The following is a 14,654-nucleotide window of genomic DNA, read 5'->3' on the forward strand; positions in this document are numbered from 1 at the left end:
TCTATGACTTTGAAATTTGGTTCAAGGAAAGAATGAGCAGAAACAAAAGGAAAACATATATGTGTGTGTATGTATGTGTATATATATATATATGGGGAGGGGGGAGGACATAACTCAGTGGTAGAGTGCATGCTTAGCATGCACGAGGTTCTGGGTTCAATCCCCAGTACCTCCATTTAAAAAAAAAAAGTAAATAAAATAAAATAAAACCCAATTACCTCCCCCCACCAAAAAAAAAAAAAAAAGGATACTTGTTCTGGCTTCAAATCATACTAGTATTTTTGTTAAAGATTTCTGATTAAATTACAAACCTTTATAAAACTGACAATATGTTTGTTAACTAAAAGGCAGCCTAGCTGAGGTCAATAATGGTTTGTAAATCAAAATATACAGCAGAGGTAAGTAGCAGAAGTCTTCTGAAGCACTAGTATGAATGGGCCTAACTAGCAATTCACCAATGACCAGTTTAAGGCCCCTTGCCACACGAAAGTTTGATGAGGATACTACATAGAAAACAAAAAGAGAAAGCAAGATTCCACTGCTCTATTTACAGGTAACTTCCAGTAGTCAGTGATGGTTAGCATGGCACCAAAGACCAGGTACTTTGAAAAAGGCATCATGAAACGAGCTAATTACCATTTTTCATCACAACTGAAGCCATAACCGACAATACTATACACTAAACGCTGATGGTCATATACATATAGACATAAGCTGCTAGGATTTTTATAAGTAAATATAAATTTTAGGGCTTAAATTTTCACAAGACTTTTTGTTGTTATTATTTTAAGCAAAATATAGTCACAATCTAAATACAAATGTACATGCACAGAGAAATGTCTGGAAGAATATATGGCAGGCTCTTAATAGTAATTGTCTCTGGGTAGTAGGATTTTGGCTGATTTTTTTTTTTTTCTTTTTTGCCTGTGGTTTCCAATTTGACTACAATTTATGTGAGTGATTTAAAACCTTTACAAGTCCTATGAACCAGAACATCTTTCAATGATACAGAAAATATCAGTAATTAGAACAATACCTTACAGTGATCAAGTCAATAACTGAAATTATCGTTAAAATATTAAACTGATGTGACAACTACATGCATTATTAATTTATCAAGTACAAATTTTGCTTATTAATTTCAGTCATCTCACAGTTTTCCAAATGAACATTTAAAAAATCTCCAGCAGACAACTCTAAAGCCGAGTTTCTCAGTCTTAACAAGGATGTTACTTTGTTGTGAGGGACTGTCCTGTACGTTGTAGGATGTTTGGTGGCACTCCAGACCTCACCCACTACATGCTACCAGCACCTCCTTCTTGTTTGTGACAAGCAAAAATGTCTCTAGACCTTGCCAGTGTCTCCTGGGAGACAAGATCACCCCTGGGTGAGAATCATTGCCCTAAAGTAACAACAGACAGGTCAGTCTTTAAGCAATTGATTTTGCTCTAGATAATCTGCATCGATTGGCCTATTGCTCAGGATAGCTTGTCAGTCATAGGAAGTAATTGAAGCTTGGTTACTGCTTGTCCAAGCCTATGACGGATAACCTTTAGATCATAATAATTACCTGATAGCTGCTTCCCCGGAAATGAAATAGCTGTCCTTCTACATTGAACTCAGCATAGAAAACTAGGGAATAATATATATTTACCACTAAACATAAAATACCAAATAAGGTAGAGAACAAGAAAGGACTTCTTTAAATGTGAAAGGCCACGCATTAGCAAAACAATAAGCAGACCCAGTTTGCACGTGACTTCTTTGATGCCTTCTTTAAATCAAAAAGAATAAATGCCGTTCTCCTCTGTGCTCAAAAGTCCTTTATATATACACGTATAGTATTTTATTAGTAGTATTTGTTCCTTTGGCAGCCTTTCTCACTGGAATGTGAGCTCTAGAGGGCCAACATTTTGATTTTCTTCATCTTTGCTGATTTGGTTCATGCATTGTTACAGTAATTCATTAAGTGATTCATACAGGTCCTTAGTGATTAGCACCACAGTAGGTTAATTATAGTGCTGGTCACTGAGGATATGAAGATGATCACAGGATAAAATGTGCTAGGATGGAGGTAGGAAAGCACACACAAGGGGTTATCTAGGCCGAAGTTGGAGAGCAGGGAGGGCTTAGATGAAGTGACTTGGAACAAGTTGGGAAAGCAACTGGCAAGGAAATGGGGGGAGGAGAGAGAGAGGGGGTGGACCTATCAGGCAAAAGGAGCTCTATGGGCAGGGTTTCAGGGAGAGTCCCACCTCCTACTGCCTGGTACAGGAGCTAGGACATCTTCACTGATAAACAAATAAGGATGAAGCAGAAAGAAGAAAAACTCAGCAGGCTGAGAAGGTGGTACCAGTAGCATCAGCCTCTGGGATCTTCCCACTCAGGTTGTATCTGGGAGGCTTTGATAACAATCAGTAGCTCTGGCCAATTTCAAGGCCAAGGGAAAAGGTCAGCTTGTATACCTTGCTGCTTATCTTATAACTTCTCTACTTCCTGGTGTTCAGAGGTAATTCAATAATAACTTATTTATGGGAATGCTTCCTTGAGAAATTCTACGAGAGGTGTTATTGCTAGAACTAAAGATATTGCATTTTGTTTCCTGGTTCTAGTTATTACTAGACTTTAATAAGAAAAGTAGGCATTGAACTGATTTTGTTAATATTTTCAGTGTTAGCTATTACATTGTCTTAGATCTCTAAAGGGCAAAATCCTGCTTGCCATAAACAATTCTGACAACTTTTAGACATATTTTTAGAAACGCTTATGAGATCTTACAATTTTATATTATTAGTCTAAAATGCGTACACATTTAAAAACCATTTATACCAGTAGGCATTTGTATCATGTTGGGAAATGTGAGTTTTCTTTAAATCATGTATGCCATTATTACATATTCCTTTAGTAACCTATAATATTTAGCTTTTTTATACAGGGAGCAATCGTATCAGAAAAATAGGACATCTACTTCTGGCCCAAAGTAAATAGTCAAATAGAATACAACAGTAGACAGGTGACATTTTTTTCTAAAGAAGAATTCAATGATGTCGGTATAACACGGTCAAGTCTGTTCTCTGGCACAGCTGGGGAATGCAGTATTCCGGTCAAATATTCTGCTTAATAGAGTTACCGTATATTTTACATGGATTGCCTATTTTCAAAGAGTTGCAATAGCTCAAAATAAACCTAAGGCTAGGCAGCCAGGGTGGTCCCAGCTGAGCTCAAAGGGAATTATCTGGGTGTGTGTGATTAAATAGAGGGAGCTGGTGGCCCCTTAGGGCTCTATCTGCATGAAAGGATTTATGCTGGTACTTTATTTATCCCTGATTTCTAGGAAAAGGAAGAAACCTGCCTAGGTGCCTGAGCATAAGGGAGAAAGGAGGGCAGTGGAGGGGGTTATGGTCTTAGCATCCCCTTTAGGTCTCTAGGACTTGGGAAAAAAAAAAAATTAAGCCTCCAAGGAGAAAGGGATCAGAAGAGAAAGAAACTGTTTCTAAGAAGGGTCCGGTGAAACATGGCTACCTCTGCACTGAGCATAACCCCCGTATACTACTGCAAGGAATGGTGGGAAAATTGGAGCAGTAGGAGACTGCAACCTCAGCCCGGATGTGGGCATTACCATCGAGGACAAATCAAGCAGCTTTGCCAGCAAAAGGCATTTAGCAGAGGGGGAACGGGAGCTGCAGGGGACAGGGAAGGCAGGACTTTTTCTATTCTATTCAATGCTATATTCTCATCAGCCTCGAATAGCAGGCACTCAAATATTTGCGGGCAAATGGCAAGTAATGACTATAGAGGACACGTTTTTGAGCCCATATGAGATGACTTCAGCTATACTTGTGGGAGTGGAGACTACAGGGAGCTTCAATCCTGCCAATGGGGGTAAAGAAGAGACAATGGGATATCTGGATTATTGTTACTAGGGTAAACCTGATGTGAATTCCCAGGTATTGAGACTTGGAGACAGCTTACAAATGAAACTATACCATTCAAGAGGCACATCAGGGTCTTCCCCGTTTCTCGAGGGCATCTTCATAAAATTAATTACCATTTTACCAGCAAAGCAAAGATGCATCAACTTTTGAGGCATCTAATGGAGATTTTGGATGATGGAATTCTAGATAAGGGAGTTTATATCACTGATTAAGATTTTTTTTTGTTAAAGAATGTATTTGGTTTCTTCCATAAGTCCATCATTTTTATAATATCGCACTGAAGTTTCCTTTAAATGTCAAGTGCTTTGTGAATTGAAGGCTTAAAAATGTGTCAAAATAGCTTAGTCTTCTTGGATCAGGAATTATATACACAATCTTTTTATGCAAAAACTCATCCTCGTTGCTTTAAAGGCAAATTGCCTTTAATGAATGAATAAAATGTTCTATATATTATCAATTTAGTCTTTTGAGTCTAACTAAATGCAGATGCTCACCTTGGTTTCCAATTAGACTTAGACATGACTGAGGCTTTGTAAAGAAGGAAGATGGCTTGACGAAAATGAGAGCTTCTCAAAATTAAGTATCTCCATGAGCCAAAATAGCTACAAGGAGCTGTCAAACAAGAGTAGATTTTTATTTTAAATAGAAGTGTAGATTTTAAAGGAACAATTACTTAAGATAGAAGGAAGAAACTCCTTAACTGAGAATTAAGACAAGAGTGACCTTGGTTGTCGTAACTCCCATACTAGGTAGGGGTGCAATTAACATAAGATGATAGTCACATATCTGCCTCCAAGCTTTCCATTTAGTTTCGATACTGTGCTCCTGAAGTTTCTCTCTGTTCTAAGAGGCTCAGGTCCTCTCTTTCTGTGGCTTCCACTGTCCATACTTGACTTTTCCCAGTCTGGGAGGAGAGCTCACACTGAGTGATTTTGGCTCATTCAGCCAACCTTAGGATGGCCTGGGCTTTAAGTCATTTTAGTTCTTTTGATTTTGTAAACCATTTTAATTGTAAATAGTTTAGATTTTATCCTGAGGACACAAGTCATTAAAGAATCTTAAGTGAGGAAAGTAACCATTATCCTGTTTGTTTAAGTTTCACTATAACGTGGTGAATGGATTAGAAGTTAGAAATGGTAAGAGAAGCAGACACAGACACCAGTCAGGACATCATTGTAGCAGTCCAGCTGACAGATGGTGGAAATCCAGAACTAAAGCAGCGTCAGTGGGCTTGGAGAGAAATAGGTGGATTCAAAAATATTTAGGAAGTAGAAGCAACAAGACTGAGCCATGGCATAAAACACCATGATGTACAGACATCACTTAGCTTCCTGACACTTAGCCATTTTCATTCTCATCTAAGAGCTGTTCAAAAATGGTTAAGGTCCTGATTTTTAAAACAAATTGTCGAAGTTTATTTATCAGATGAGCAGTAGCAAATACTTATTTTGTTGAGGGGAAATCTGCTAGCATGATTAATAGTAATGGTAACATTTTCTTCTTGAGTTATATCAATGAATCTAATACTCCTATAAAGCCTTGTTCCTCTACTTCTAGTATATGAGATACAGAGTGAGGACGCTCACACACAAATATTTATTGAGTGCCTGGGTGACAGATTGTTCTTTAAAAAACAAAACCAAACAAAAACACACAGAAGCAGCAGGAAACTGACAGATTTGAAAGAGAAAAAAAAATTTTCTATAATTTATTTGGAGCTATGAAAGTTATTGAAGTATAATACTTGCCATGGACACTTTTCCAACCGCTGAAATTAATTTGTATGCCTAAGCAAGACACCGCATGGTGGTGAAACATAGAAGGTTCACTGATTTCGAATATTCTATTCAAAATAGAATATTCTATTCAAAATATCTTGAAAGAAAAAAGACTGTGTAGTCAACGATTTGAACTATGAGAATGACGGAAGCATGAAGAAGAATAAGCAAAAGAGATGTTTTGATATTACATAAATATGGAATTTAATTTTCTTCTGCAAAATATTCAACTTAAATTTAGGGATTACTAATTAATCTTGCTTATATTATAAGCAGTTTTTAAAACTCTGTTGCTCTCAGAGAAGCTCACTAGAAAGAGAGTCCCAACTCTGAATTTAGAAATGTTTCCAATTACATGTATCATCACGCCAATATATAGGACATTCAACTTGAATATTTTAAATATCCTTATTAGTTGAGTAATATATAATATGGATGGCATGAATAATTTATAGAGCAGCATCTCATAGAGATTACCCAGTTCTGCTTTCATTAATTTGACTGTGATTATTTTGAAAAGGGGCTTAATCCATACTGTCAACCCTTTTTGTTTATTTCCATTTGTACCATCCTTTAGAGGATATCTCTCTGAGGAAGATTTTCTTGGTATCTGCATTTTGTTTATGTTACACATGCCAAATAGATCTCCCAAGATGAAACTCCTAGCTCATTTGGAAGTAATTTTTGGTAGCACATGAATCAGAACTCTTATTTTCTTCTCAGCACTACTGGTATTTTATTGCTTCCATCTATAGTCCAATATGCTTTTAAGTGCCAAGAACCCTGAGGCCAAACACACAAAGCGCTAAGAAAATGGGAACTTCTGGCGATTACAACTTTAGTCTCTCTTTCAGGGTTCTTCCTTCCCCTGGGAGACTGAAATCACTTCAAGCTCACTATGAAACCAGGACATGGTGAGCACAGATGATTGACTGAAGTTGGCGATGTTGATTTAGGAGTCTTCGGCTTATAGGTCAGGTGTAAAACCCTTAAACCTGCTTGTCAAAGTCAGTCTGTCAAACTCCTATGGATTATTTCCAGACTCTGCCCAAATGTCACTTTCTGTATGCAGGCTTCTCTGGCCAGCTCAGGCAGGGTGAGGCAGTTCCTCCTTTGTATTATTACAGCACCCTGACATATTCCAACAGCAGCACTTAGCAAACTATATTGCATTTGTCCATCTCCCTCCACTCACGGAGAGAAACTATTCTCTTCCTTTTGTCTCTGGACTAGAGCATTACTAAAATCAAGTTGGTTCTCAGTAAGTAATAACTGAATGGACAGGCAGAGAACGGCTAATAATACTCTCCACCTGCTTAGCTTAGGTTATGAGGTGTTTTCACATCGTGGTGAGGAAGACATGGCAGAAATTATCACCTATGTTTTGTAAAGGAGGGAACTGATGCTCAGAGAGGTTATATGACCGACCCAAGTTCAAAGCAGCTAACAAGTTGCACATCTACTTCTCATGCCAGCGAGTGGATAAAGATTTGTAAAGAGAAGAGGTAGCAGTCATATTCTGCAGGGCAGATGGAAACTATTAGCCAAGACACAGCGTAGGAGCCAGTTAGTTGCTTTGAAAGCTCCAAAACTCTTAGCGGGTTCTTGAGAAGTTAACTTAAATGCACACAAAACCGAACTTCAGAATGTCAACTTATTTACAATGAGAATGCTTTGTGACAAATAATTTCCCTGTACTTGAGCTACACCCACAGTGAATCCAGTAGATAAAAAATACATCTTTTGTATCTCTGTAATACAAATGGCTCTCTCTGAAATTCCTGCCGTGACTCAGACTCTAAAGAGGAATAAGTTCTTAGAGGTCTTAGTGTAATCCCTTCATTTTACTAACTAACTAGCTGGTTAATTAACTGGAAAGATAAATGACTTACCCAATCACATAGCTTGTTCGGGACAGCACCAGGACACAGAATCACTTCTTAATGATACTATCCTTACATTTTTTTAAGCAAGTTATAATTGAAAAGTAATGTAAGTATAGTTCTTAGCAAGCCTTCTAAGTATCTGGCTAATATAACTAAACATAGGCTGTCACACAGGAATTGTCCTTAAATGCTACTGTGTCCATGTGTAATTGGGGAGATAGTGGGGCAGGGGGGAGCACATAATATGACAGACAGTGTTTTAGGATCTCATCCATGTTAAAACAAGATACTTTTTAATAGAGGTTAACAATATTAATTATACTGATTTATCTCTATCCACCCATAAACATTGATGCTACCAAAAAAAAATTCTTGGATTTTATCTTTTCCCTTTGTCAATCGAAGTGTATTTTCTAGTCCCCATCTGTTTTCAACAAACTTCTTTTTTACTTTTGAAAGTAATCAAAGTAATTATAACCTGGGTGTGTTCCTATGTTCATGTCATATTTGTAACTTCTAAGTTTTGAAAAAATCACTCATTGCCAGTAGAACACTTTTACTACTTATTGACCATGTAAAAAAGTTAAATATATGTGTCCGTTAAGGAGCAAAGACAAACATAATCTAATATTCTCAGCAAAAAAAAATAAGATAAACGATCATATTTAGGAAAGTTTTTGGTTTAGCTTCTATTACCAAAGCTGGGGTGTGCTCTGGGTCATATGTCCTACCTGAGTAGATGAAAGCAAATGTTTTCCACAAGTGTATTTGTATCTCACAGACTGCAAGTCACACCAAAATCAAATGATCTCATGGGGCAACACCATCAATTAAGAGAAAGAGCCTTGGAGGGGAGGATATAGCTCAGTGGTAGAGCGCGTGCTTAGCATGCATGAAGTCCTGGGTTCAATCCCCAGTACCTTCATTAAATAAATAAATAAATAAATAAACCTAATTACCTCCCCCTTTTAAAAAAAAGACAGAGAGAGCGTGCCTTATTTAGCAAATAACGGCTTTGGGGGATAGAAACAGGCCTCAAACTACAATGAATTAGCTTGCTAATTGATCTTCCTGCTGGGGATGATTGTTAGAATTCCTTCTTTAAAACACAGGAACCTTTACCCGTTCGATATCAACCTTTGTGCATATGCTTCTGCTACTTTCATAATCAGAGCCGGTCCTCTTCTATGCCTCCACTGAATGCAGGGAAGCACTTGCACAGCACTGAGACAACACAGCTTTTGCTTTCCTCTGGCATCGTAACTGGCACCCTGATGGTCAACCTCCAATTAAATGCTAATGTTTACTGTTATCCCCACCACTTACAGATTGTGAAACAAGAACCCACATTCTGAAAGAAACTTGAGGTAGTCAAGGTCATTTACATAGTCCAACTGAGAATCACTTTCTCATCTAGACTATGAGAGACACTTGTTCATAAATCACAGCATTTATAACGTACTGAGTAGAAGACGATTTTAGATGCTAATTTTTAAGCTAGGTCAAATTATAATATCATGCTGTATAAGAAAAAAACAGGGTCGTTTAAGTACCAATTCATTCATTTGCTATAAAATTTCAGCAGAAAAATTCCCATGTATACCCAAAGTTGAAGATAATTCACTCCATTATGCATTAAGCCAGCCAACAATTTTTATCCATGTCACAGGCGTAAAATATCTGTCAATTCCTGTTAAGGGACTATAACATGAAATCAATATGGTCAGTAGATACATAAAATAAAATGCCAATAGAAATTATTTAAAAACAAAAGTAATAGGCCTTGCGATGCTTTAAGATGTATTACTCACCAGAAACAAAGTTCGGAAGTTGCTGAGATCACCGAAAAATTCTTCTATGCTCACTGTCTTAGAGTCAAAAACAAAGTATTCTCCAAGATTCTCATAGAGCTTTACCATGTTGTTGTGCATGGTGAACAGTTTTTCATACTGGTCTCTGGCGCTCTTTGTAAAGCTGTAGCTTTCTGTTAAGGAACATGACCCAATAGTACTTCAAAGGCAATCAATCACTAGATGTCAACACTGAATTACACCATCATTTCTGTAAACAGTTATGTATTAGTTTGCTAAGGTTGCCGTGATGGGATACCACAGACTGGGTAATATAAACCACAGAAATTATTTTTTTCACAGTTTAGGAGGCTAGCAATCCAATACCAGGGTGTTGGCAAATTTGCTTTCTTCTGTGGCCTCTCTCCTTGGCTTGCAGATGGCCACCTTCTTGCTGCGTCCTTACAGAGCGGTCCCTCTGTCTCTGTTGTCTGTGTCCTAATCTCCTCTTTTATGAGGACACATGCATACTGGATTAGGGCCTAACCCAAGGACCTCGTTTGAACTTAATTACCTCTCTAAAGGTCCTATCTCCAAATACAGCCACATTCAGAAGTTCTGGGGATTAGGGCTTCAACATACGAATTGCAGGGTGGGAGGGGTGCACACTTCAGCCCATAACAACTGGCTAGAGTCATTATATTGGCTAGTGAGTTTTGAAAATCTATAAATTAGGCAGAACGATTTAATGTATAACCAAGAACATGTTTGCTAAAACATGTGTGTTAAATGAAAGCACAGAAGTATAAATACCAGAAAACTGCCTCCTATCTTTTTATAAACAAGATAGGGTAGAAACCAACAGCAACAAAAAACTTCAGGAAAAAAGTATACATTTTTTTAATACACATATTCTATATAGATGGAGCAGTTACAGTGTATTCTATACCTAGGTTGTGCATATATGTGTGTTTATATACATACACACATACACATATATACATACACACATACACACATATATATACATATACACATATATCCCATATGAGGAGAGAAAGGGAGAAGATGGGAAGGGAGGGAGAGGCATGGAGAGGGAACAGGAAGGAGAGGAAGAGGGAAGAAGGGAGAGGTGAGAGAGAGGGAGAGATTCTCCCGTAGCTCGGGAACCTTAATGACTCAAAGGGCTTGTTAAAACCCAGAATGCTTTTGCTGAGCCTGAGGATTCGAATTTCTTTTTACTTTCTTTCATTTCATTGAAGTTTAGTTGATTTACAATGTTGTGTTAGCTTCTGATGTACAACAAAGTGATTCAGTTATACATATATGTTTATTCTTTTTCAGATTCCTTTCCCTTTTACGTCATTACAAGATCTTGACTATAGTTCCCTGTGCTATACAGTAGGACCTTGTTGTTTATCTATTTTATATATAGTAGTTTGCATCTGCAAATCCCGAACTCCTAACTTATCTCTCCCCCGCCTTTCCCCTTTGACAACCATAAATTTGTTTTCTTTGTCCGAGTCTGTTTCTGTTTTGTAAATGAGTTCATTTGTGTCAATTTTTTAGATTCCACATATAAGTGATATCATATGATATTTGTATTTGACTAACTTACTTCACTTAGTATGATAATCCCAAGGTCCATCCATGTTGCTGAAAATGACATTATTACATTCTTTTTTATGGCTGAGTAATATTCCACTATGTATATATACCAATTTTTTTTATCAGTTCATCTGTTTATGGACATTTAGGTTGCTTCCATGTCTTAGCTACTGTAAATAGTGCTGCTGTTGAACATTGGGGTGCGTGTATCTTTTCAAATTAGAGTTTTCTCCAGATATATGCCCTGGAATGGGATTGCTGGGTCATATAGTAAATATTTTTACTTTTCTTAGGGAACTGAGGATTATAATTTCTAACAAGTTCCTGGCTGATGCTGAGGCTGCCAGGCCAGGACTACATTTTCAGTAGTATGCTCTAGGAAAGTATTTAGCCCAAAGTTAATTACATCAATGTTTAAAAATTTTTATCGAAAAAGGTGATAACATCAACAACCACTACCAAAGCATTAAATGAACCAGATATACATATAAATGTGTCTGACTAAATGTATCTCAGTATATGTAAATTTACACTTACACAAAGAAATTATCAACTTTATTCCTAATTATAGAAGATGTAGATAAAGAAAATTCTCTCTTTAGGTGACACAGAAATATAAAAACATAAGTAAACTACTATTTCCAACAACTCAGTATGATGACCATTTGGGACCACCTCCTTCTGGTCTTTCTTCTATGGCTAGTAACTTTTGAATGTTAATTAGTAAGATTGCTTCAGAGAAAGGTAAGTGGGCTAACCATGTAGAATAGAAAAGGAACCAAATCTACCTTTTAAGAGAAGAGTTAAATCTATTAAAAATCAATAATGATCACAGAAGTAAAATATCTTTCAATGCAAAGGTACTAGACTTGGAATTGTAAAGAAGAATAATAGCACAGTTTGGGGCATGATATTTTAAGATCCACTACAGTGTATTGATATTTTGTGACAGTTTTATTTTATCAGGCACTGATAACTGTGTCTTGAAATGCTTGATTTTATAAAATTTTCTGAATTCTTCAAGTGTGTTTCATCATAACCTGGGGCCAAATTTATTTTCCATGGGAACTTAGCTCTGGTTTCACAATGGAAGTCAGTGGGGAAATCAGACCATTTCTGGAAAATTACTTTGCAGCTGACACTCATGGGGTACAGCAGGATTTTAAAAGTGAGATGCCCCCCTTCCTACATGCTTTCTTATGCTACTTAATATTAGCATTCACATTGGCAACACAACAACCTCTTCCCTGCTAACCAGTGACATTAAATCTTTCAACCCTCCAGTCCATTTTGATGTCAATAGACCTGAAAGAATTAATGCATTTCTGACTTGACTTTCTTTTTACCAAGAAAAGGGTTGTATGTAATGCTGCATATATATTCTGATTTTACCTCTGAGAATAACATAGTTTTGATTTGTAAGAAAGTGTTAAACATCCTGTTTAAGAGTTGCAGAAATAAGACAATACTCTTCATTTCTTAGCACAAAATGAAAGTGAGATTTTTGTTTTCTAGTCTCTCTTCCCTAAATAAAACAGGCTCATGCCAGAGACTTGCTAAGCAGAAACATTTTGCAAAGGTCACTTACTTGTACTCTATTTGCAGCAAGGTGCTAAACTGTTTGTGTATTTCAGAAGGTGCAACAGCTGTACAACACAGAGAAAAAGCCAAAGATAAAAAAAGGCAAAACACTGTACATTTCCCATTTATCACAACACAATTTTTCACCAACTAAAATATGCCCATGTGGTGCTACACAATTTCATAAATTTGCTCTCCTAGAAGAAAAACTGATTTCAGAAATTCTGTCTGTGTACCGAAGTGAGAAAATGTTTTAAAATTCTGGGAAAGGTTTATCTTAGAAATAACAAATGGAAAGCAGCCCGATCTGCAAGTCCCTCACTTATCTTCACAACGATTACTCTGTAAAAGGCATGGACGGCATGAGTCAGCACTGAAATCTTTCACAATTGCAACCATGTCACCAAATCCTACTTGGGACTGCAGGTGACAAAGAGCTAGATGCCATCATTCTTTTCTACTTCTGTATTTCATTTAAGACTTTTTTTTTTTCAGCACAGCCATCACTAAATACAAGATACTGGTTAGTATTATGCTAAGCATTGTGCTTGATACAATGATCATTAAACCCTAATCCAGACTCTGAAGCAGTTTATAATCTAACATTACAAATAATTCTACTATTGTTATCAGTTGTTGCCCCAGAATCATCCCCCTGCCTCTCCGTAGAATAGAAGCCAATTACTCTTATCTGAGTTTTCTAAGTTTCAGGAGGAAGCTGCAAAGAAAATAAAGAAAAAAAATATAAAAGGTTAGAATCAACTAGGCCCAAGATGGAGGAAGATTTGACTTCCAGCAGAACTTGAACCTAATTATATGCCCACTGGCTCACTGTAATGTATTAGTATGCAAAATGGCACACCTATCAGTGACATGACAGTTGACGATTGCTATGACAACAACCGGAAAAGGACTGAAAAGGAGAGTTGCATTAGGTCTGGGTCTAAACCACACCCCTGTTCTTGGATAACTCATGAATACTCCTCCCATGCTTTCCAATTCCCTCCCTTTTATCTCAACCCTCTTATATATTTGATGACTCCACCCGAATTTGGTTGAGAAGTTGATTTGTGAACTGCATTGCTGCTTCTCCATTCTTTGGCCATTGAATAAAGCCTGTGTTCTTCTAGTCTCAGCACTGGTTTCGTGACTGGCTGCATGAATGTGATCAGAAAAAGCACCTCTCTGGCCCGGACAGGGGGTCTCGGCCTAGGCTAGGACCTGACTAATTTGGTAACACTACCATCAATTTGCATTTGTACAAGATTTTACCATTTACGCTATATTTTTCCTTCCACTATGTCCCACGTTCTTCATAACAACCTTAACAAAAAGGCAGAGAAATCCCACTACTCCAATCTTTAGAGTTGTGCAAATTAGATAGAAGGCACTTATCCTCTAAGGTTAGAATGTGGCAAAGGGGACCAGATGTGCCACCCCAAAATATATCTCTATGGCACAGATTATTTTGAGCTGATTGAGAAATAGCAGACACTGGGAAAGCTCTGAAAAGAGTAAGTTACCCTTTGGAAAGGGAAATTTCCATTTGTAAAGGAAACCTCTATCCGTAAGGGTATCTTCCTCTCTGTACCAAGAAGAGAAGGATGACTAAGTCACAAGAAGATCAAGGGTATCAAGACTATGACTGGTGAAGCTGCAGATTTAAATCTGCATAACAAAACTTACCCTTGTCTATGGTGTTTTCCTGGTAACCCCCACTCCCCCATAATGGGTGTCCTCACACCATTCTTTTGTCTTTAGCTGGAGATGGTATTTAAACCGGTGGCTTATGTACTTTGGGGAGTTACTCATTTTTCCCTGGATATCTTCCATGTACACATGAGATGTACATGTTAGTTAACTTCTGTCTGATTTTCTCTTGTTAGTCCGTCTTTTATTATGGGGTGGGGGGATAGAGCCTCAGCCAAGAACTCAGAAGAGTAGAGAAAAAATGACTTTTCCTCTCCTACATCATGATAGTCTCTTGCATAATACTAGTCTAATGTTCTTTCCATATGGTAGAAGTGTATTATTTATAATGACAATGACAACTCATATTCTTAATGCAACATTCAC

General features: G+C 37.3%; 1 protein-coding gene across 3 annotated transcripts in view; it reads right to left on the reverse strand.

Annotated features, from left to right (window-relative positions):
* The window catches only part of DIAPH2 (diaphanous related formin 2), a 798,971-nt gene that overhangs the window by 208,204 nt on the left and 576,113 nt on the right, over positions 1-14,654 (reverse strand). For all 3 annotated transcript variants that reach the window (XM_064482987.1, XM_064482986.1, XM_064482985.1), the window contains one exon: positions 9,411-9,574. In XM_064482987.1, coding sequence (XP_064339057.1) covers positions 9,411-9,574 — 164 coding nt within the window. The remainder of the gene's footprint in view (positions 1-9,410; positions 9,575-14,654) is intronic.

Source organism: Camelus dromedarius, chromosome X, assembly GCF_036321535.1.
Source record: "Camelus dromedarius isolate mCamDro1 chromosome X, mCamDro1.pat, whole genome shotgun sequence".
NCBI lineage: Eukaryota > Metazoa > Chordata > Mammalia > Artiodactyla > Camelidae > Camelus > Camelus dromedarius.